General features: G+C 43.3%; 1 protein-coding gene across 1 annotated transcript in view; it reads right to left on the reverse strand.

Annotated features, from left to right (window-relative positions):
• Nucleotides 1-22,602, reverse strand: part of ADAMTS15 (ADAM metallopeptidase with thrombospondin type 1 motif 15) — a 33,191-nt gene extending 10,589 nt beyond the window's left edge. The window contains exons 1-2 of the mRNA XM_063310978.1: nt 21,466-22,602; nt 2,785-2,917 (exon numbers count right to left, since the gene is read on the reverse strand). Of these exons, the coding sequence (XP_063167048.1) occupies nt 2,785-2,917; nt 21,466-22,446 (1,114 nt within the window). The 5' untranslated portion in view covers nt 22,447-22,602. The remainder of the gene's footprint in view (nt 1-2,784; nt 2,918-21,465) is intronic.
• Between the last annotated feature and the right edge of the window lie 962 nt (nt 22,603-23,564).

Genomic DNA, 23,564 nt, shown 5'->3' on the forward strand with positions numbered 1-23,564 from the left:
TTACCGCTACACAACCCCTACCAGGGATTTATCCAGGATGGCCCCTAAGGATAAAAACTCAAGAGTTTATACTCAAACCCTAAGGATATTCATTAAATATGACTATAGACCCAAAGGAAGCTTAACAGTAACCTGAGATTCACCCTTATGTGTGATCTAGCTATCTATTTCCTAAAAGTTACCTTGGCAAGTAATCTGCATGTAATGTAAATCTAAGACTATCATTAATCATACAAAGTCATCCTTAATCTAATCCTCTCCCAAATTCATACACTGCAAAGAAGACCAATCCTAACTCTACATTCAATCTACAGCTGCCCTATACCCTAAAAATTTAGCTCAGAAACAATGTCCACCATAACTTAAACATAAGATAACCATTAATCAGAAAAATTCACCCCAAAGTCATTGTTATTTTTAACATTAACCATAGGTCTTACAGAACTGCAACACTAATCTTGCTACCAACAGAAATTTTCCACCCTAGATTATCAGGGCAGGCAAGCCCTACTGTAACAAGAACTTAAATCATAAAAATTCACCCCAAAACTAACCCTACTATGAAATTTAACCAAGAGCTCATAGAAACCTAACCCTAACCCTAACTTCATCCTAATGCCAATTGAAATTCTTTGTCCTAAAAGTTTCCCTGGCAGGCAATCCCCACTGTAACATAATTCTCAGATTCCACTAACCATAACACTCACCCTAAAGTTAACCCTGGGAGACCTCAAAGCAGGCAGTTGTCTGGGAAATTGAAGACTGTCCCCTCCCTTATTAGATGTTACTTTCTGGAGACTACTGTCTCAGCCCACTTGTCCTATAACATGTATGTATGTATGTATGTGCATGTGTGGGTTGTGTATGTTGCATAGAAACATTACCCCAAGGATTCTGAGAAGGTCTAGATAAAGGATAATCAAAAATGTACCAGCCTCCACATTTTCCGGTTGGCTTCATTCACACATCTATATTATTTATGTCACTCACTGTGTTAGTTGACTATGTGAACAGATTGTCCTGCAAGAGAATGCAGCTGAATTTAATCCAGCATGGGTCATTCACATAGAAGTGCCACCAACCCTTAAGGGAACCATCAAAAGTCAGCAAAGGCACTTGCCATGAATTAGCCTTTCCCAGCCAGAGAAATCAAATTTGCAGTGAAACCATTTCTAATTTTAGAAGCTATTCTGAATCAGAATGACTTGCTCCTCTTAACCCCAACCCTCTTCCTGCTTCCTAAATGAGAACCAAGCCATTTGGTTGTCAATTCAGGAGATACTCTGGCGCTCTGGATCGAGCTGTATGTCTAACACATCCCAGCAATTACATATTATTTCAGGATCTCTAAAGCCTGGGAACAGAACAGCCAGAAGAAATGTGTCCCCAGCTTGGGATTGCTCGTCTTTCTAACAGCTGTTCTCCAGCAGTTCCAACTGAGCCTTGCTGTTGCATAGGGAATAAAATTGCAGTCTCTTGCTCTGTCTCACCTCCACAAACATATATACATGTTCATGTACAAGGTTGAGTTTCCCACAAAGCTATTCTTAAATTTTTGCTATTGTCAAGACTTCCTGAATAAAGTACTGGGACTTATTTTAAACATCAAGCTTCTTCCCCTAATTAAAGATAGAGAATTCTTCTTTTAAAAATGGATTCAATCCACACTCCCCTCACTCCATTCCCTTGGCAAAATCTGCTTGGCAGTTGTCAACCACAGGTGTGGGCCCTGCCTCTCTGCTGTGGCTTAGGTTAAGTGACCACTTCCAAAGCCACTGGCTGATGGATTGAAGCTTCTGGCCAAGAATGGTCAGCCAAACATTGGAAGGAGAGCATGCAAGACCAGACAGATGCAAAGCACAAGCTGCAAATGATTTGATGCTGTTGGATTCAAAAGCTAAATAGGCTGACTTGGAACCATCTTCTGGAGATCTGTGCTCTCACAATTCCTATTCTCCAGTTTCTTCCTTTTCTATCTGCAGATGAGCACCACAAAATCAGATCTGAAATGTCACAATTAGAGTTGAATTACAAGGCTAGTAGTTCAGCAAGAAAAGGTAGGAGGACCAAGTCATAACCAAGAGAAGAATCTCTACAGGAGCATCATTTCAGTCTTTGGAATCTTCAGGAGTTTCTTCGCTTATGTATTTTGTTTTATGGAAAAGGTCACCGGTGATAAGGAAGGCTTCTTTCTGAAGAATTATTGCCAGTCAAAATACTTGGCTAGATGGGACATATCTCACCTTGTTATAATGTTGTTTCTTACATCTCGCCCTAGGTCATAACTTTGGAATCCCCAAAGTGGCACCCATCTGCCCACTGGCTTCAGCCTTAGTGCCCTCCTGGCTCACTCCCCCACCTGAACGTTAAAATGCTTTTTAGATTCTTTTAACTGAAAATAAAAAATAAATAAATAAATGGGGAGTTCACTGCAAAGCACAGTGCCAGCAAAATACCTTGATTTTTTAAGAAAGATCTCCAAGAAAGCTACTGGGCCACAGAGAAATTCCAAAGGCATTCCTAGAAAATGAAAATGAGTGGAGGAACTGACCCAGGATATAGCTTGACACCTGCCATCTGAAGGATAGCTTCTTTTGGAAAATGTCAATTCCGTTCCGTTTGAAAATAAAAACCAAAGTAAGTACAGCCATCGCATTAGGGATGTTGGAGAGAACAACACTTATATTCACCGTGGCAGCTGCACTTAGCAGAATCACTAACATTCAGACATTCTCCTAGGTCTTCTCTCTCGCCTTCCTCTCCCTTTTGTAAGCCATTCCTTACCTAGCTCATGAGCTGTAGTAAAAGCAGAGGGAAGGCCATCATCCTCAATGACTGAGCAGCTGCGTTTGGGATCACACATGGTACCGACATCCGCCATTCCCAAGGTGTCACAGGTGGTAGCACCACACAAATCCTGCCAGGAACAAGAAACTATCCTTTAATCTCAATAATTTTTTTTCATCATTTAAAATGTTATATAGAGAATTTGGTTGCTACAGCCAAAACGTTTCCCAAATATCACCTTGCTTGGGTTGATTGCAACTTCAAAGCCAGACTTTCAGAGCAGTTCTAATTTTATCTATCTGTTTTATTCATTTACACCCCAACTTTCAAGAAGGGCAATCTGGAAGAATAATGAAGAACAACTCAGGATACAATCCTATATACACTTATCTATGAATAAACCTTGTTAAATGCAATGGGACTTGATTCTAAATAGATTTCTTTGCTTGTTTATAGTGATCTCATCTTTCAGCCAAAAAGCCTCCAAGAGTAACTTACAAACAATCAATGCAAGAAGACCATTTGCAAATAGGTGAATAAGATGGTCATGTCTTCACCCCAATATTCTGAATACTTGTACTTAAGCTGAACTTTTCACAAGCCAAATCCAGCAGGCTCAGATCTACTGGATAAGCCAATTCTTGTTGAGAATTGTTAGAGCTTAGTCATAGACAGCTGTCAAAGTAGCAGCCAACAACCAAGAGCCAGAGGTCAGTGCTGAGGGGCTCAAGCCAGAATTCAGAACCAAGGTAGATGAATTGGGAAGTCATGCCAGGAAATAAACTATCATTACCAAGCTATGTCATCCCAGCCTGATTAGGATGCCTTCTTTATTCTTTCTTTCCAAGAGACTCATGGGGCAGAGTATTCCCAGGACCTGCAAACAGTTTACCATCTACCACCTATGTAAAGTGCTGGTGGCTCATTGTAGCTGAGAGAAGGTAAATTAGTTCTAAGAATTGAAAATAATGGCAAAGACAGATACGTCACTAATTTAGCTCAGTGTCAACAAGAGTGCTTTACATCCCAAAGCTCCCAAATGTGACTGCATTCAAAAAATGATTTCATACATTACCCAGAAATAAACCCAGGTTTGCTTTGAATTCATTCCCATCAGAGTTGGTCACAGTTGCCTGACAACTTTGTATGTTACATGCTACCTAACCCCAAGCAAAGACAAAACTAGCTAAGAATTCTAAGAGCTGCAATGCCAACACATCCAGAGGACGTTGTGTTGGAATACACTGGTACACCTGTTTGCTTATGCCACATTCGTACTTTACAGCTACTCTTAAAACACCTCAGGTGTCTATCTAGTAATGCTATGTATGAAGCACCCCTAAATAGCAATCCTATTAGTACTGGGATTAGACAGACCTGTGAAAAATATTCAGAAATGTGGGTTTCTAGCAGACTTGACAAATCGGCAAAGAAAAAAAAAACCTTTCCTAGCAGAAGAATACTATGAGAAAAATTATGAGCAATGCAGCATGGAGTCATGAGAAGGGACTAAGAACACAGTTAAAAAATTGAGCAAGAGACAAAAAAATTCATTGTGCCAGAAACAGACGTAAGGCAATTTAATTTTCGATGCTCATAAAGTCTCTCTCAGTGGAGGCCATTTCTCCAGCAACTGACAAGGTGATGCTGGTCAGACTTTCAATTCCCCTACATCATGGAGAATGCTGAGTGGTGCTCTTTGGTGTTCCTTGAATGTGATGAGCAAAGATCATTCAAGAGAAAAAGAGTCATTTCCCCAGGTGGAAGCCTAAAGATTAGCTACTTTCATCTTATTATTAGCATCTCATCTTCCAGGCATGAAAGCATCAGCATCCAGTATTAGCATCTCACCTTCCAGCCATGAAAGCTTCAGGCCATGACCAGCATAGTTGGAAAAGATTAAAATCAACAATCCCCTTACCCAGCATCAGGCAGGTCATAGGGGAATCTTGCCACATCCCATTCTTACTGTTGCTGGGATCCAGGATTAACATCATGTCCTGAAGAAGTCAATAAATAAGCTGGAGCAAGGGCAGCATTGTCATTCTCTTATTACAAATTGCTTCCATATCCTCTTGTTCAAAAGCAACAAGGAATAGCTTCAGGACATTTCTTCCAAGAATTGAGACACATGCTGGGAAAAAAGATATCTCTAAGTCCTGAGGAAGTAAAAAGTGGGAGAAAGAAACTCAAAACAACTCCACCTTGATTGGGTTAGATATAAATTGAAGTAGAGAGAGGCTTTGACAGATTTTCAAATTATGTTACGCATTAAAATACATTCCAAGATTCCTAGCCACTCCTGTTTCTTGACCTTGACTCCCTTGAAAGGCTGACAATATTTTATCTCTATCAATTTCAGCAATCTAGCAACAAATCTACAATGAATATGCTTGGACTATAGGCGAGCCACTGAGAGCTGGCCATAATGGCCATAATTATGAAAAAAATTAAGGTTGCAAAGTCAGGATGTCAATAAAACAATCAGCAAGAAGGTCCAGAAATGGGCTAGAAAAATGGCTTGCAGACATGGTCTGGTCATGGCCAAACCATGGAAGATGAAACTGATCCACAAAAGTCAAAATGGAATAGCACAAGGGTTCTGTGCTAAACATTTCTTAAATGCTTTTTCTAATCATTCTCAGTCTAATGGGAAAAATTGCTTTTTTTTTCCTCAAAGGAGAAGAGTATTTCTCTGGAATATTTATGGGCATAGGAATCTGAGCAAGATGCTTGAGTCTAGTTATTTTTGGTACAATCCTCTTCCAACAGTCTTCCATCTTCCCAGTTTTCCATACTTCAGTTCAATCCCAAGGGAAGGCATCATCAATTTGCAACAATAAAGTAAATTAAGACACATCATTACAAAAAAATCTGCAAGTGATGTTAAAGCACCCTGAGAATGAGGAAGGAGAAATCAAAAAGCTTGTAAACAAGAGAAGAAAACTTGGGGAAAATTGGACAGATTTTGTAATTGAATTAACTACATTTAACATAAATATCATTGACCAATTAAAGTTTGTGCCAAAATAGGTTACAAGATTGATATCCCACAGAGACTAAGAGAACAGTCTCCTTTTCACATTTCCTACAACAAGCTAATAAATCAACCCCAGCGGAATTATGTCTAAAAATGTAGCCAGAATTGCTCAGTGCATCCTTTCTTCCTTTCTCTTCTCCATGGTCATTTCAAAAGTGCCATGTGTCCCTGTAGCCTGGACAGGGAAACAGAGGCTGGTTTGCATCATCTTTACAAAAAAACACATCTTGTAGCCAGCACACTCCTTTGTGGTAGACGTAAATCAACAGAGCAGATGATCTGGCACACACTTTTGGAAAAAATAAAAATAAAAAGAGGAAACTAACCTGAGTGAGAAGCCAAAAAAACATCTTCTCCTAGGCAACTACTGATCCTTAACAGGAAACTATCAGGATCACTTGTCACATGGGGAAATCAGATGGGGGGAATCTTTTAGTTTTAAGCCAACATCCGGACAAAATGAAAACAGGATTGAAGGGTTCCAGTTCAGGGTAGACCAAGATTTGTTTTTAAAGCAGTATACTATTCTACATTACAAGTAGATAACAAATGGCTCAAAGTTCAACATGTAAATTGTTTATTTACCATGTTTAAAGACTACAGACACCAACAAACTCATTCATTCATTCATCCATTCATTCGTTTATCAAATCAATTTATATGGCTGCCCATGTCGTCAATGTTCTGGGTGGCTGTAAAAAATAAAAACCAACAATAGCCACTGTGGATGAACCCAAACAAAATAATTAACAGAGATTTCTCAATGAGCCATCTAACCTCCCGACCCTCAGGCCCTGGGGCAGTTTTCAAACATTTAAAATTCATAAAACAGCAATAAAAGATCCCACCAACGCAATCTACACCCTGGCATCAGAGTGTTTATAGTGTGCCTTAAACATCAAACTCTAAGGAAAAGTTTGGTCTTGACTGCCTTCCAAAATGCAGTAGGGAAGATGCCATGTAGTTCTCCAGAGCGATCGTGTTTCATAACAGGGGCACAGCATAAAATACAATGTAATTGTCTCAGAATCACTAGCTCTGTTCTGGGATCAAGGCCATAAGGAGGAGGGAGGACAGGGATTAGTTTTAAAGGACAGCTGTACCATGCTAAGCTAAGCTTTCACCACCAAATTTTGGTGGCAAAACTACCAACTTTTAGCTTCCCCAGGGTAATCAGTTTTGTACCCTGAACACATCCCAACATTCAGAATAGATAATTAATGGACCAACAGTGTTCATCTTTGCCCACAGAGAGATTAGTACATCCCTACTCTTATGACCCTCCAAGACCAAAAAAATTTAAAAAGCAAAAACAAGCCATAAAAAAGTGGCCTATCATTGGGATATAAAACTGCAAAGTTTCATTCTCCTGAAGATATCACTGCTGATCTTGAATGCTCCTTACACATGATGAACTGAATGCATGGAATTGGCTGTCAGAAGAAGGACACCACAGAGATGTGTTTATAAGCAGTGACTTTCAGTTGTGCTGGAGCAGGCATGCAGCCACCCAGTAAAAAATTGAATCTAATTAAGTGTTTATGTGCAAACCAGTCCTAAGTGTTGAGGAGGGAACATCACCCAGCAATGAAGCACCCACTTTGCAAAAAGAATGTCCTAAAGTTAAGCTCCAGCATCTCAGTTTAAACATACAGTAAACACTGGGAATAGTCTCATTTGACCCAATTCCCTGGGTGAGATCCTGTCAATCAAGTAGATAGTATTGGTTTTGATGATATACCTCTCAACCCATATCCAGGTCAGGATCCCAACATTCCACGTAAAATGTCCAGAAAAATATCCACTTGTATACTCCACTTCTCCTAACTTTCACCGTGAGGTATGCAGCACCCCTAACATATACATTTTGGTCTGTTGTTTTTGAGCCAAGAAACATTTCAAGATGAATACTAGCAGAGACTGAATTATGTGGCCATCGGTGCTGCAATAATCTCAAGGCAGATGTTCCAAACAAAAGTCTTGCTGGGAGTGCATTTGTTGGACACAGGTGGCTTACAAAAGGATGCTAAGCTCATCCATTACCATCAGCTTCTCAGGACATCAAGATGAGAAAGCAACCAAACTATACAGTCAACATCCTTCTCTACCTCCTTGTGCAGGCACCATGCAGACGAGATGGCTGGAAAATGCCAGGATAAAATCCCTAGGGGAACCCATGAGAGTGAGGCAAGGAAGGCAAATGAGAAGTGCATGATAATATCATCCCACAAATGCTGTGATTTGTGTACTTGGGTCAGACACTGCCAACACAAATAGGCAACGGTGGCATTTGCAGGATGACCTCATCACACATGTGCCATCATTTGGGCATCATCATAGCATGCTGTGCATATCCCTGGTAGTTTCAGTTCTGTTTGTTACTTATGGTTTGTAATAAAATACCCCAATCAAGTGCAACCCTCCAATTTCACAGCTGTTTCTCTGCAAAGGCTCTAGAAGTAAGCCAGTGCTCAATCCTCATATATGATAAGATTGCCACGAAGTGAAAAGCCAAGGGGGTTGGTTGCTTTGAAACTTCCCACAGAAAAATACCATGTGTTAGATTTATCTTGATCTATGGCCATAATATTGATTTGATCTACCAGATTTCCTTACTGTAAGAGCAACTCCTATGCAAATACAAATGTTGAACAGGATATTAGGAGCGTCTGCAAGACATTCCAGACTTAGCAGCATCGGATCTGTACAGTGTATTGTTTTTCCTTCTTGTTCTCCACACCCATCATATTTTGGCAGAGTCTCTTCAAATCCTGCACAGAAAGGGTAAGCTAAAAATTCAGAATAAATGCATGTGACACAACCCTATTGGGGCATATTCCCTTCATACTGATTCCCACTTGAGACTACATATTACAGCTGAATTGACCTAAAAGCAGCAAGCCCATCTAGGTACAATGGGATTGCATTGTAACTGTTATCCTCTGCATAAAGTTATCTGGTGCACCAGAAAGTGGGCTTGACTAGAAGTTTCCCCATTAAGTTAGAGCTTTGTAGGTGGATATGGGCTTATGTGGTTATTGCTTTTTAACAGAAGGAAACATTTAAACATACAGCCTCATATCTGTGATCTGATATAGTTCATTCTCCAACAGGTAACTTGCTTAAGTTCAAGTACAGCTTTTTCTGCAAGATTGAGGCATCCCATGGTTTTCAGAGGAGGGGGAAGAACTTTCTACCTTAGAAACATCACCTGACACAAGATACGATCAACAGCATCTTTGCCTTACTTTTTCTTTGCCCACCTTCCCCCCCTAGCTTTAATAATTTTAGTAAATAGTTCCAGGGTTTTTTTTTTCTTAGATTAAAAATGGAGGCCTTGAGAAGCACAATGCTTTCTATGTGAAAGAAGGCTCAGAGGAACCGGATACCTCTGGCTCTGAGGGGCTAGGTAAGATGCCAAAAAACCTCTATTAAATGTGTACCTTACATTTTTCTTCCCATTGTGCTAGTAATATATACATAAAACCACTCAGCATAAAGGGTAGACAACTGTAAGATAGTACATTTAATAGCATTTCATGGTCATACTTATCCTTCTATTCTCTGTGCTTCCTGAGCAAGAATAAAATGTGTAGATTCCCTTGCAGATATTACATAAACAGTGCCTGGGAATTCAAAAGATTCACTTTCAAATTCTTTTAATGAGCACTTCAGTTGTTAGTTCTTGGAGACTATCAGGTCTCCATATTCCAGTGAGCATGTTAAAAATGTTCAGAAGAGATCCTTCTCTTGTCTAGACTCAATAGAGTGTCTGTGGAGGTAAGAGGTTATTCCCTACCTGGCCCCATAATCTCCCAAGTGTGGCAGGTTCCACTACCAATCCCGTAGAGGTATTCACATGGGAATATTTGTTTAAGAATGGAAAATCCAGATGTTTGGGGGTTGTTTTTTGTTTCTTTTTAGCAAAAGGCAAGAAGTATGTGAAACCCATCCTCAGGCTATTTGACTCCAAACCAGTGAGTGTGAATTCTCAAAGACATTTGGCTGGCCATAGTTGTCTACAGCACACTAAGTTAGATGTACCCTCTGTCTGATCTAGAAGCAGTTCTTCATACTCACAGATCCTTCCTACAAAATCTATGCGGATACTTTCCAGGATCTATAAGTGACATTTCCGGTCACATTTGCCTGCATTCATCTGTGGAAGAAAAACCTAAATTATCCTAAGGGCTCTCTAGATCCTGGAGTTGAAATTTCAGTTCCTCTAGAAGGCACCAGGAAAGATACTCATCCAAAGTTAAGACAAAGATATCCATCGTGATGTAATATGAAGCTGTTCCCTAAATGGTCCAAACTTACTACTCAGAGGAAGCATAGTTTTGGGTCCTTTGGTTCCAGAAACTATTCTAGATTCAGAACGCTTGAGCTACAAGTACAACTTGGATTAATCTGAGAGGAAAAAAAGCTGTTATGTGGAAGTTAGCCAGTGGCCATTTGTTTGCTTTATACACTCATTGTTTTCCTTGAAAAAATGTGTTTCCTCACTAGCTGAAAGTAGCCCTTGGCCCTTTGCCAAACACCTGCATTGACACACTGACATACTTTCACTTGCAAACTTTGCCTGCTTAATGCATGCTGAAATTAACAAATAGCTCTTAACACACATTCCTTAGGCCTGGGTTCAAGGGGATATTAAGAGTCATAATGATTCACATCTTTTCTCAGAAATTACAAAGCCCAAGTAGACTTTTACACAGCTTGCAAGATTGCCTTGACTGTGCACCTTCTCACAGGATCTCTGGAGGGGTCTAACTTAGTCCATTAAAATGGATACTTAAAGGCTAATGGAGATCTATTTTTATGGAGATATGCTATTAAGAGGAGTAGTAAATGAAGGAGGTAGGAGGTAATGGAAAATACTCTGCAAGGCAGAAATCATGCAGCAGTAGGTTGTCAGTACAAAAAAGCTGCCAAATAGCTCGCCCAACATCAAATGTTTATAGCAACTATTCTGAAGGGGCACAAAATTTATTTATTTATTTTTCAAACTTCTATTACCACCCATCTCCCCCAAGAAAGGGGGACTCTGGGAGGTTTACAATAAAACCAGAATTAAAATCATAAAATATAAATTACAATAAATACACCCATAAATAAGAATAAGATAAATTACTTAGCAGTTCAAGGCTATCGTTTCTTCCTAATGATCTCTTGTATGGAGAGCAGGTGGAAAAAGAAGAAAGCTCAGAAGAGAAAGAAAATGGAGTTTGACCTGACATAGAAAGCCTAAACTACTTGAAATCAGGACAACCAATGGACCACCTTCTCTCTTCTAAAGGTTAAAAAGCTGAACGCTAACCTGAGTTGGCTGCCAAGCAAGCTATGTATAGATTCCATGTTGTCCCAGGGTTCAAATATTTTAGCATAGTAAGCAGCCTAGAACCTGGTGAGTAAGCAACATAAACATTATTGGGGGAATAAATGAAATTGCATAACAGGGTCAGAAAAGGGGAGATAGGTGGACAGAAGGGGGGGAGGAATAGGTGCCCTCACCCATTGCTGGCTCTCAACTCCATCGGTCACTGATTCACGAAGAGCCAATCAAAGAGACTATTTGTAGCTCAGGGTTGAACTGTGGGGTCCTTGGTACTCTCTGAGCCTTGTTGTTTTCTTGCAGACGTTTCATTGCCAGACTAGGCAACATCTTCAGTGTGAGGTGAAGCTCACTAAGAGCTTCAACACCACTTCCAGGAAGTTCACCCTTCAACAGGAAAGTTACCTTGGTTCACACTGACTGGCAGTGCTTCTCCCAGCTTTTAAGCAAGGGATTTTCCAATCTGAATTGGTAATGCCAAGAGTAGCATTTGTGCCTTTCTGCACACAAAGCGTGTGCTTTGGTGTTGAACTGCAGCCCTTCATTTCTATGCTGAAATGCAGGGAGAAGGTGAACAGCGAGGGAGGAAAAATAGCTCCATAGCACTGCATTCGTTGCCCATGCACTTACTCTGTGGAGAATAAGCATACCCAGAAACCAAAATAAAAGCAAGCGATCAAGCACTAACCCTAACTTGTTGTCCACAGCTCCAAACTGTCTATCAATTAGCTGCTCCTCTCTCCCTCTCATTTCCAATGAAACGAGAGCTCTGGGTTTATATAACAGCTTTTGGCAGGAAAATAAATCTTATGGTATCAAGAGACCACAGATGGAAGAGTTCAAGAAAGGCAGATGTCTTTGTTGATCCAGTGCCCTTACAGTGGGATTTGAGGAATGAATGAGCAGCTCAGTAATGCATAAAAAACCCAAGTGGGTATTGTTTGAAAGATGGGATGAAGCTCTCATAGGACGATGGAGGCCAAGCCCAGCCTGAAGGTAACTCCATAGGCTTCAGAGTATTTCTACCAAGAATTATGAGTTAAGCAAATTAAGCTTAGAAGCCTCACACTTGTAACTTAGGGCACTTCCATCAAGAGCTCTGTGCCAGTTTGCAACCAGCTCCAGACTTTTGTGGTTACACCATCTTGGCAGGGCTCAAGAGGTAAACCAATTTATTTCTGGCTCCTCTGCAACACATGTGATCCTGCAGTAAAGCTAATATTTTCTTTGCATTATTGAAGCTCTGTGGACCTTTTGCAGTTTGCAGGAATTCTTGCCTCACTTTATCTGCTCACTTCTTGGTTTCATCCATCTTAACAGGCCTTCCAAAGGAAAAGGTGTGGCTGATGGTGTGGCTATTTCCTTGGTTCAGCCCAAACTCTTTTTTTTTCCCCATAAGAGACAAATGCACACGATATGAAGTCAGGCCATGGGAGGTGGGGAATGGAAGCAATTTGTTGTTCCTTTTGTCGTGGAGGTGAGCAAATGTCCAGGGACTATGGCACAGCTACCTGGTAGAAGAGGAGGAGAAAGAACTGTGGACCATCTTCAAACTGCTTTTGACATATTGGAGAATAGAAATGACACCAGCAATGCCCTTAAATAAGACTTGGACAAAGTACAAAAAAAGAAGTATCTTCAACAGAAAGTGAAAACACCACAACTGCATGAATCCATTCACTTTTTTTGAGCAGGGAGGATTTTAAATTTCACTGCAGAGAAGCACAGGGTCTCATCAGCTGTTGGAGTAGAAGTACATCTTGGGTGAATTATGTGGTTTGCTGTGAAGGCTGGGAGCTCAACAATTTAAAAATAAAAAGAGGAAGTAATTTACATCTGGTCTCTGTCTTCCCCATCCCTGGCTATGATGCTGATGGGACTTGGTTACCTTCCCTGAAACTAGAGGTAGGGAGAAAATTGAGGGCAGTCACAGTTACTTTTCTGAAAAGTAATTGCATCTTGGAGATGTCATGGATGGGGAAGGATTAATCCTCCCCACACTACATGCTGTGACCTGTTATGCCAAGGACAAAATCTTTATAATCCACTGATAAGGGTACAACACTACCCAATAACATTGCACATTGGCTGTGTTCACACAATATGCTTAAGTAGGGGTGCAAACAGTGTGGCCCATGAAGCCTGACATTAGTTCTTTTGTGGCCCCCTAGAGCCAACCATGAGTGAATGGGGCTCAGAACTTTGGCTTTTTGTACATTTGGGGGGTTAGAGGCTTAAAGGGTAAAATCATCACTATAAGGCTCACAAATACTTGCATACACTTCATACTTCTAAATTCCCCACTGCTTCCTCCCCAAAACAGGAGTGGCTCTGCCTACTTTTGGGGTGCAGCCCTCAACATGTCATGCAAAGCCTAGAGATGGTGACCCTTGAGCTGATGGAAGTACTGTATATCCCCCAACATAACAGCTACAGATACACAATATGCTGTGCATTGTTAATTTTAACCTTGGTTTGTGTGTTTTGTTGCTAAGTCTGATGTGCAAATCCAGCCCATTTGAAATTTTATGTATATGTATATGTATGTATGTTTTATGGTAAGAGCCAGTTTGGTGTAATGGGTAAGGCTAGAAACCAGTAGACTGTGAGTTCTAGTCCCATCTTAGGCACAAAGCCAGCTGGGTGACCTTGGGCCAGTCACCCTCTCTCGGCCCTAGGAAGGAGGCAATGGCAAACCACTTCTGAAAACCTTGCCAAGAAAACTGCAGGGACTTGTCCAGGCAGTTGCCAGGAGTCAGCACTGGCTTGAAGGCACAACAACAGCAACAACAACAAGATGGTATTATGCAATCTCAGAAGCTGAGTAACCAAGTTAAGCGTGTGCTCTTGGCACAGCCATAGTTAAATCCCTACCATAGGCTTAACTTTTACAAACAGTGCTTGGAAGCGTGAACTTGTTTCTGAGTTGGACCATTTTAGTTTTCAAGCAGAGCTAGGTAGGAGACTCAGATGACTAAAAGTTCCTGCATTCAACAACAACCTTTCCATAATTAGCTTTCAAGGGAGGATGCTATTCTTATCTTCTCTCTGATTAGGTCAAAGACATTCACTCACATGACGCATATCTCCTTCCAACTGAAGCAGAACAGTCTCACACTTGAGACCACAGTTGGTGAGAACCAAGACACAGCACCCAAGCTGCACTAAAGGTCAGCTATCCATCCAGTCATCACAAGGTCTAAATATCTACAAACTTGCTGAGATCAATTTCCTGAGTTTCCACAAGTATTTACTCTGGAACTTCTTAGGGAAAAATATTCTCTCAAAAAAAAAAAAAAAAAAAGAAGGGAGGTGGGGAGATTTCTCATCTGCTCCAGGATTACATTCTACAGAATAAGAAGTTAGGAAAAAAATTAAGACACCTTTGCTTTACCTGCATAAAAACATTGTTTTTCCTTTCTTTGTTTTCTTGTTATTACAGAAAGCAGGAAACCATAGTTTCTGATTTCTAAGAATCAAACACAATTCTTTTATCTTCATTCTCTGCAAAGAATTCTTTAACCATCCCCAAACTTGTATCCCTGTTGTCACATTCATACCATTTGCCACAGTGTCATGATGCAGCCAGTGGGAAGCATTCTGCTCTCTCTCAGTGTTGATCGGAAATGTTCCAGGATTCATCTGGCTAAAGCAAAAGGACTCACCCATTGAACCCATAATGTGCATCACGTGAAGTTCCTACATCCGATGGGCAGAGGGAGAACAGCCCAAATGTGCCAGCATTCATTTTAGCTGGAGTAGAAGGGGAAAGAGTGGGAATATGTCTTAGATTCATGTCTTCACTCAGCACCTTCTGGGGAGCCTATTCTGTATACCAGCTATTCTCAACCTTTTGACCCTGGAGGAACCCTTGAAATATTTCTCAGGCTCAAATATTGGCCAGAAGTTACAAAATTATTATATTCCTTTCATGAGTAGGCCTGTATAGATACATTAACAGTGTTCTTAAACTAAAAATAAAGGGACGCGGTGGCGCTGCGGGTTAAACCGCTGAGCTGTCGATCGGAAGGTCGGCGGTTCGAAACCGTGCGGCGGGGTGAGCTCCCGTTGTTAATCCCAGCTCCTGCTCACCTAGCAGTTCGAAAACATGCAAATGTGAGTAGATCAATAGGTACCGCTTCGGCGGGAAGGTAACGGCGTTCTGTGAGTCATGCTGGCCACATGACCCGGAAGTGTCTATGACAACGCCGGCTCCAAGGCTTAGAAACGGAGATGAGCACCGCCCCCTAGAGTCGGATTCGACTGGACTTTACGTCAAGGGAAACCTTTACCTTTTTAAACTAAAAATAAAGAATGAAACTTACCTCTTTAATGTGAAGTTGCCCAAATTTAAAATCATTTTTTAAATAAATTGTGATTTCCCAGGGAACCACTAGGAACCTCTTGTGAACCCTAGGGTGCCACAGAACCCTGGCCAAGAAACCCTGAGCTAGATACCAAAACTCTAAGGCCAATTACATGCATTGACATGTCCTGCCACTCCAAAAAAACAATGACGTGGTTGTTTTCTTAATGACCTTCCTCTGTCACACACACACACACACACACACCTTTTTTTTTTTTTAGCTCATGCAGCCTACAGGCCATCAGCAGCTGTCCAACAGTCTCCTTTGCCCCACCTCCAAAGTCCACTAAAACTGGACAGGGTGCAACTGGAAGGCACATAATGCCTATCTTATTAGGCTTTAAGAGATCATTGAGAACCAAGTTCTCTAAGAGAATCTTTGCTTTATAGATGTCACCATCTATTTCTATTGCTGGTTGGTTAGCTGTTTTATGTTTTGATCTATGATTTTATTGTGGGGGGCGGGAACTGATCATTTGTTACTGATATGCAGTTGGAATTATGATTACGACTGTAAACCACAAAGGGTCTTTCAATTGTGGCAGGTAAACATAACTAAAGGGTTAAATAAGTGAACATGCTGCTGAACTTTGACTGTGCAATTGCCACCCGCCAAAAAATATGAGTGGTGGGTTTTCTCCTATGTTAAGGAAAAAACCCCATGAAACATAATGTGTTCGTCTCAATAATAGGCTTATCATACTTGAAAAAAAGTCCTACCTTCCCACAGAAAAATCAGCAAGAAACAAATCCCGAAAATCCACATCTGACACACATCTATGGGATGGCCCCACCTACTTTGCATGATCATTCCCATTCACCATGGACTTTGGCCCTCTAAAAGAGAGCCAACCTGTTTTAGGTAGGCCTAATGGGTAGAAGAAGGCCCAGTGAACCTTCTCAGGTGGATCAAAACTTTTTCTGCTTTGCCCTGGCTTGAGAAAACTCCATGCCTAGATGTGAATTGCTGTATTGGTCAAGCTGGAGTTCTTCCAGCAAAGAAAGCTTGGCCTACATCATGTCTGCATGGGGTCAACTAAGTTGGGCTGGCAACTCACGCAAAATCATTATCTGTTTTATGATGTTCTACTTCATATCCCATTCCGCTTCCACAAACAATAGTAGTATGTTTGGATTGAACTTGCAAAGCAGTGAGGGAGATAAGTTCCCCACGTTAGACCACAAACAAAGCCCTGTTAGATTAGTGATAGCCACCAACCATACTAAACAGTTTACCCCAACCAGGTTAGAGTATTAACTTCTATCACTCCCATGATTATATTAGATTAGTCAAGCTAATCTAGTGATTGCCTGGCAGGGAAAGGCATACTGACATACAAAAAAGAAGCTATTATTAATGGCAATGAAGCCTTGAAAAATGAAGTGATCAATGAAGAAAACAAACAGTAGGCACTGGACTGAAGCTTCTGTCATATCAAGGGAGAAATCCTGACCAGATGTGTGCAAACATCTCCCACAAACATAACTGAGATTGTTGCCATGTATTGGAATGATAGGAGCAACCATCATTCAGCTTGAGCGTAACAAGAGAGTCCTCAACAAAGCATGAAACCCATTATCTGCTTAAACGCAGTCCAGGCCAAAAGGAAGCAAATCTTCCTCTTCTCTGATGGTTGATATGGATTCACAAAAAAATGAGAACTTGCTTTCCTATTGGTCAAGAAGCTATCACACAGACCAATCACAAAGGCTGCTCAGGTGGTCAGCATCCACAGAAAAGATAAGAAGTGAAGGGCCACACCAGGGAGACACTCAAAAAAGGTCCAAAGTCTGCTCTCAGGATTTACTATCAGGAAGCTGTGAGGACTGGTGATGTTTCCAGAGCATTCCCAGTGCTACTGAACCCCACCCACACTCCACCCCTGATCTCCATGGGTTTGTGAAGGCTAACCCACAAGCCTCAAATGAAAGGAAAAGAAACCACATTGCAATGAGTAGAATAGCAAATCCTCCTCTAATTAAGAATAAATCACAGGATTTCCCTTGAAGGACAAGAGGCAGGCAATCAGATAAACAGAGTTGTTTACCCCAGCAGTAAATAAATCTTCCCATGAAAAATTAAGCTTGGAGGGGACTTCCTGGGAAGAAATGGGAGCTGAAGACAGCTCTGCAAAACATGACCACAGTGGAATGAAGAGAGTGAATAGACCAGCTCTTTGTAATTCCTCTCCAGACCAGGAGAGGACTTGAGATCACCCACCACTGCTCCAGACAGTTGCTCCTCAGGAGGAGACTGCAAGACAGCAGTCTCTGGAGTGTTTAGAGCTCTGGGAGACAAGGGAATTCATCTTTTTGCTGAAACTATGGTTGGCTCCTTCAAAAGGACACTGGGTTCGCATACTTCCTTTTCTAATCACTTCTGGAAATTGCTTGCTAACAGCTTTTCCACTATTAGGAACCTTTGGATCTACAAGTTTTATAGCACTTGGTGAGTTTCTTTCAATCCTTAGCAAAAGGAGTTTTAAATATAAGTTTAAGGACTTTAAAAAAATGGGGGGGTAACATCAAAAGGGTGATTAGAACTTTGATTTTGGAAAGCTACAAATGGACTAAGGATCCAAATAGATTTGAAATAAGATTTTGGAATTAATTATGAGAATCCTTTCCATCGGAAAATGCTCTTTAAAAAAAACATGATAGGATGAGACTTTGAAGGCTGGACTCTAGAGGGAACCAGAAGGAACTAAAGATTATAATTAAAGGAGAAGAACACTTAAATCTGATTTACTAATACAGAATGGAGCAAAATATTTTAACATTGGACATATTGACAGATTTTTTAACAATGGACCCAGAAGTTAATTTTAAGTGTCTACCTCTATAGATAGACTGAGCTTCAAAGATGTTATGAAAGAAGAACAAGTTTTACCTGACAAAATTGAGACTGATCTGAAAGCAGATTTAAAAATGACAGGCTACAAGAATGATATGGAAAAAGATGCTACACTTGACATATAAAAGAAACCTGCTGATGTCTTAATAATTGATAAGGATATACAGATAACAAACCAAGAGGATAATTTTCTTATATTGAATTTACAAAAGAGGCTTGTTAAAGCTTTGAAGGATTTTGTGAGAAGGGACAAAGAAAAAATGAAAAGAAATCAAGTTCTAGGACATTATTTGAAGGGACTAAAGATCAAGATCATTAAAAGTAAAGTTAAAAGTAAGAGGAAGGAATATAAAGTTGATTTATTTGATCAGGGTTAAAATAGATATATTGTTATCTTCTTTAAGTAACCCTTAATGGACTTTTGCTGATCAGGACTGAACAATAAGGCTTTAAGGATTTGTTTAGAGATAAGAGATGGGGTATGGGAAGAAGAGATAATTGGTTGTATTTTAAGAGAAGGTGATAAGTTACTAAAACTGTTTATACTTCTGATGAAGGGGGAAGTCATTTCTTTAAATATTTCTTTTCTTTACTATATGCTTTTTTTTCTTTTCTATTTTTCTTTCTATTTTTTTTCTTTTCTGCACTTTCTTTTTCTTTTTATTCTTTTTTTAGTTTGTATTAGTTTTTATCTTTTAAAATTACTATTTTAAAAAAGTTGAGTGGGGGGAGAAAAATGAAGCTTGGAAGGAAGTAAAACCAAAGGAAGACAGTTGGAAATGTTTGGAAGAAAGTGAGGGGGGGGGGGCTTCAGTTGTTCTCCAGTCTCTTTAGACCTTCTTTCAATCAAGGTTCCTGAAAGGGCTTTTGAAAGGAAATGGCTGCTGCATCCAGCTGTTTGAGTGAGTTCAGAAAAGAAAGCAATTTCCGGGCTGCATTGAATACATAAGAAAATAAGAGCACTGAATAAGTGAGTACATAGGAACAGCCCAAGAGCTCATATAGCTCAGTTTTCTTGCTTGCTTTTTTCGTACTTAGGGCAAATGTTTTGTACTACAATTCCCATCATTCCTCAGTCCGGCAACCATTCCTGGGGTGCTGATTGAGAAGAACTGTAACCACCTAACCACACAGCCCCAAGTTCCAGAAAGCTACTCAACAGTAACTTGATGAATTTAACTGCTTCTGATCGTGAAAGTTTATTTGCACTATCCAAACTAACTTCTTTATACCTCTTATAGCAAGGAAACCCACTGAGTCATTGTGCCCCCCAAAATGCTTTGTCCTAAACTTGCTATCTGATCAGAGAGCAACCTTAAGTTTGGGGGAATAAGCAACCTGGCATCCTTCAAATGTTTTAAACTTTAACCCTTGTTAGGCAAGAAACTGTGGAAGTTGTTGTTGAAAGGCTCTGCAGGCACCAGGCTGCCGACACTCGCTCTAAGTCAAGCGGAGAAGACGTGGAGCTACAAGAAGCATCAAGAATTCACACTGATTACGTCTTGTGTACATTTTACAAGGTCCATTCTCCCCACCCCCTTTGTCTGTCCTCCCTCTAAGTATAAGTGAAACCTCCTGTTGTCTTTGCAGAGGGAACTGTTCAGAACAGGGGATGGTAGGCATCTCTACCTCATCCACTGAGCCACAAGACGGGATATCTAGCAGCTGGAGGAAAGGAAGAAGGACTCTTACATCCTGTTGGCAATGGCTGTAGCTCTTGGCCAACAAGGTTGCCTCTTGAACTCTGCATTTTTCCTATGAGCTATTTATTGGTCTCTCTCGCTATGAACTGTGCCAAAAATGTTCCGCCCCAGGACCATGTTCAAAAGGAATTCCAGGTCTGTCAAATCTACTGCCTAGGGGTTCCCACTCACTGCAGAGAATCACAACATAAGCTTTGCAGGAGGTGGGTTGTCAAAGATCCCTGCCCCAAGCCCTTAAACAATCCTCCCAGAAGCTATCCATAAGTCACTTGCTACATTTCTTGCCTTTCCCAGCAAAGCAAGACCCTCTAGGCAGTGTTTCTCAACCTTGGCAACTCTAAGATGGGTGGACTTCAACTCCCAGAACTCCCCAGCCAGTCTTGCTGGCTGGGGAGTTCTGGGAGTTGAAGTCCACCCATCTGAAAGTGGCCAAGGTTGAGAAACACTGCTCTAGGGTTTCATTGGCTGGTACAGCTCACCCAGCTAAGCGACAGCACCCAGCTGACCTTGCCTGAAGTCCATCCAGTCAGACCCAGTTAGCTGTACGATGGGAGGCCACAAGGAATGCCCAGAACTGTAGATTCAACTGGGACATCAAAAAACATCTGGGATGAAGGCAAAGGCAAAAACCTCTTCCACACTGCTAACAAGAAAACTAGATAGATATATCAGTGAAGTCACCAGCTGCCTACCCGATGACTTATTCAGCCTCCCGCACAAGCATTTCCACACTAGCAATTTATACCGTCCGCCACCTATGATGAAGGCAAGCTTTATAGCGGCACAACAATCGCCAGGCGATGCCCTCATTCCCTACCGTGGACGCGCGCCTTTCAAAGCGACGTTGACAGCACGTGGAACCGGCCTCTTCCCCCCCTCCCCACCATGCTGATTTGGAAGCTAGATGCTCAACGAGCACACTGTGCCTTCCTCCCAGGGAAATGTTTGGGAGCGGGGATTGCTGCCCGAGAGAAGCCAGGAAGAAACCCACGCGAGGGAGCAGGAACGATTCCACCCACCCCCGACAAAATCACATCTGGGATTTTGACAGCGTCTCCTCCTTGCCTGGTCGGGCTGCGAAGACGGAAGTCCGTAATGTGTGGAGCGGCGGGGGGTGGGGGGGGCAGTGGTTCTGGAGGTGGCGAGGAACAAGGGCATCTCTTCGCCCGTCCCTTCCCTTCCCGCCCGGGGGAGGCTTCCAATCAAAGCCCAGCAGCCCTCCTCGAGGGAGGGGACGGGCAGAAGCATCCCGAGCGGAAGAGTTCGCGGGGAGGCGGGAGCCCCGGCTGGTCCGAGATCAGAGGAAGCGGAGCCGTCCTCCCTTTCCCCGGCAGTCCCGCCCGTCCCGTCCCGTCCCTCTCGCCCGCTCGAGCTCCCCACCTGCTTGGTAAACAGGATGGCCGTGTCCCAGTATTCCGGGTGCTTGTCGCTGCCCTTGTTCCACTTCTTCTGCCAGACGCAGAAGTTGCGCAAGGTGAGCGCGGCGTTGCCCGTCACCTTGGGCCCTTTCTCGTCCCGCCCGATGACCACGAACTTGACCACTGCGAGATTGATGGGGTTCTGGATGCTGGGGTGCCGGTACAGCCGCGCGGCGGTGGCCATCAGGGTGAGCAGGTAGTGCTGAAGGTCATCCCCGTGGAACTTGACCATGGATTCGTCGGCCACCACCAGCGTCTCCACGTACCTGGGCAGGGAGACGAAGCGCTTGGCGCGGCTGCTCTTCCTGGCCGGCGCGGGCAGCAGCCGGCCCGTCTCGTTCTGGCCGCCCCCGCCGCCAGCCGCGGAGCCCCTGTACTTCTCCAAGGCCTGCACGAGGGCCGGGCTCGAGGCGGAATCCACCCCGCAGCGAGATGTGGCCGCGGCGTGGCGGGGCGCGCTCCGCCGCTGCAACAGGTGCGCCCCTTGGTCGTTGCGCAGCGCCCGGCCGGCCCCGCCGCTCTCGTTGCGGAAAGGGCTGATGAGGTACTCGGCCCCGCGGTAACCGAAGGCGCCGGTCAGCCCTCCGCAGAGGCTCAGGGCGGCGAAGGAGTCCCGGTCCGAGTTGACGTCGCCGGAGTAGAAGCAGCGGCGCAAGTCCTCCTGCGCGGCCCGCCGGGGGGCGCCCAGGTACTGCGTGGCGAAAGCCGGCGCCAGGAACTGCGCGTCCGGCGTCAGGTTCAAGTAGAAATCCTCCCGGAAGGCGGTGATTTGGAAGACGGCCCCTGGCTGGGGGGGATCCTCGGCCCCCCGCTGGAAATACTGCCGCCCGTTGAGGTCCGGATCCAGGCGGATGGGAGTCACGACCTCCGTCTCCATCGGCGCCCCCAGGGCGGGCAGGAGGGCCACGCAAAGCCAGAAGGGGCCCCGCAGAAGTGGCGGCATGGCTCGCCGGGCCGGGGGGAGGCTGCGCGCCTGGGCTGCGAGGTCACTTGCACATCCGCCCGGCGGGAGGGAGACTCCCGGGCAAACTCTGGAGCCCCCGACCGGCGCCCGTCCCGCCCTCCAATTCGCCCGCTCGCCTTTAAAGAGGCATCTCTGCCGCCGGGCCTTCCCCCCGGTCCAGCACCTGGGTTATCCGAAGGCGCTGCGCTCGTTAAGGCTTTATATACATCGCTGTCATGTGCCAATTTTTTCCCCCGACGGAGCCAAAGGTTTGTAATCAGACTTTCTTTTTGTTTCCAAGGGGAGGTGCTGAAAGCTCTTATTGGGTCTGCCCGCAGCCACTTGAAGCTCGCTGAGTTACCCGTTGCAGCCCGGCACCGCGGCTTTTGCTCGCGATTTAAAGAGCCAGCACCAGATCGCCCGAATTGAGCTGAGTGGTGCGGTTCTCCCCCCCGCCTTTTTTTTTTTTTTTTTTGTAAACGGGGAACGATTTGCAGTGCTGCGGCGTTTGGTGTGCCTTTTTCTGCTGTCTCTGCAGCCAGTTTGCTCTTGGCCCCGTTTCAGTGCAGCCTCTCTCCCTCTTGCTCCCTCCCACCCCCTTCTCTCCAATTAAAGTTTCTTTCTCCCAGCCCACTGTTTTGGGGCTATGTTTTCTTTATGGCCAAATCTCTTAATGTTCCCTGATTCCCACAAAAGTGTTGAAAGCAAAAGGCAACTTAAGGGGTGCTAGAGCGGAAGAGAAAAATCTGGCTGCACAATGCATATGGTTGCATTAGGTCTCCCTTGTCAGGTAGGTAGGTAGGTAGGTAGACAGACAAACACACACACAAACTTTTGAATTGGTGTTGACTCCTGCCTGGACAAATCCCTGCAGTTTTCTTGGCAAGATTTCAGAAGTGGTTTGCCATTGCCTTCTTCCTAGGGCTGAGAGAGAGTGTCTGGCCCAATACCACCCAGCTAGCTTGTGCCTAGGACAGGACTAGAACTCACGGTCTCCGGGTTTCTAGCCTGCTGCTTTAACCACATAGATAGTCCTCGTTAGCAACCACAATTGGAACTGGCAACTTGGTTGTTAAGCAAAGCAGTCGCTGCGTGAAACCTCAGCTGTGCCTTCAGTC

This window comes from Candoia aspera, chromosome 9 (genome assembly GCF_035149785.1).
Source record: "Candoia aspera isolate rCanAsp1 chromosome 9, rCanAsp1.hap2, whole genome shotgun sequence".
NCBI lineage: Eukaryota > Metazoa > Chordata > Lepidosauria > Squamata > Boidae > Candoia > Candoia aspera.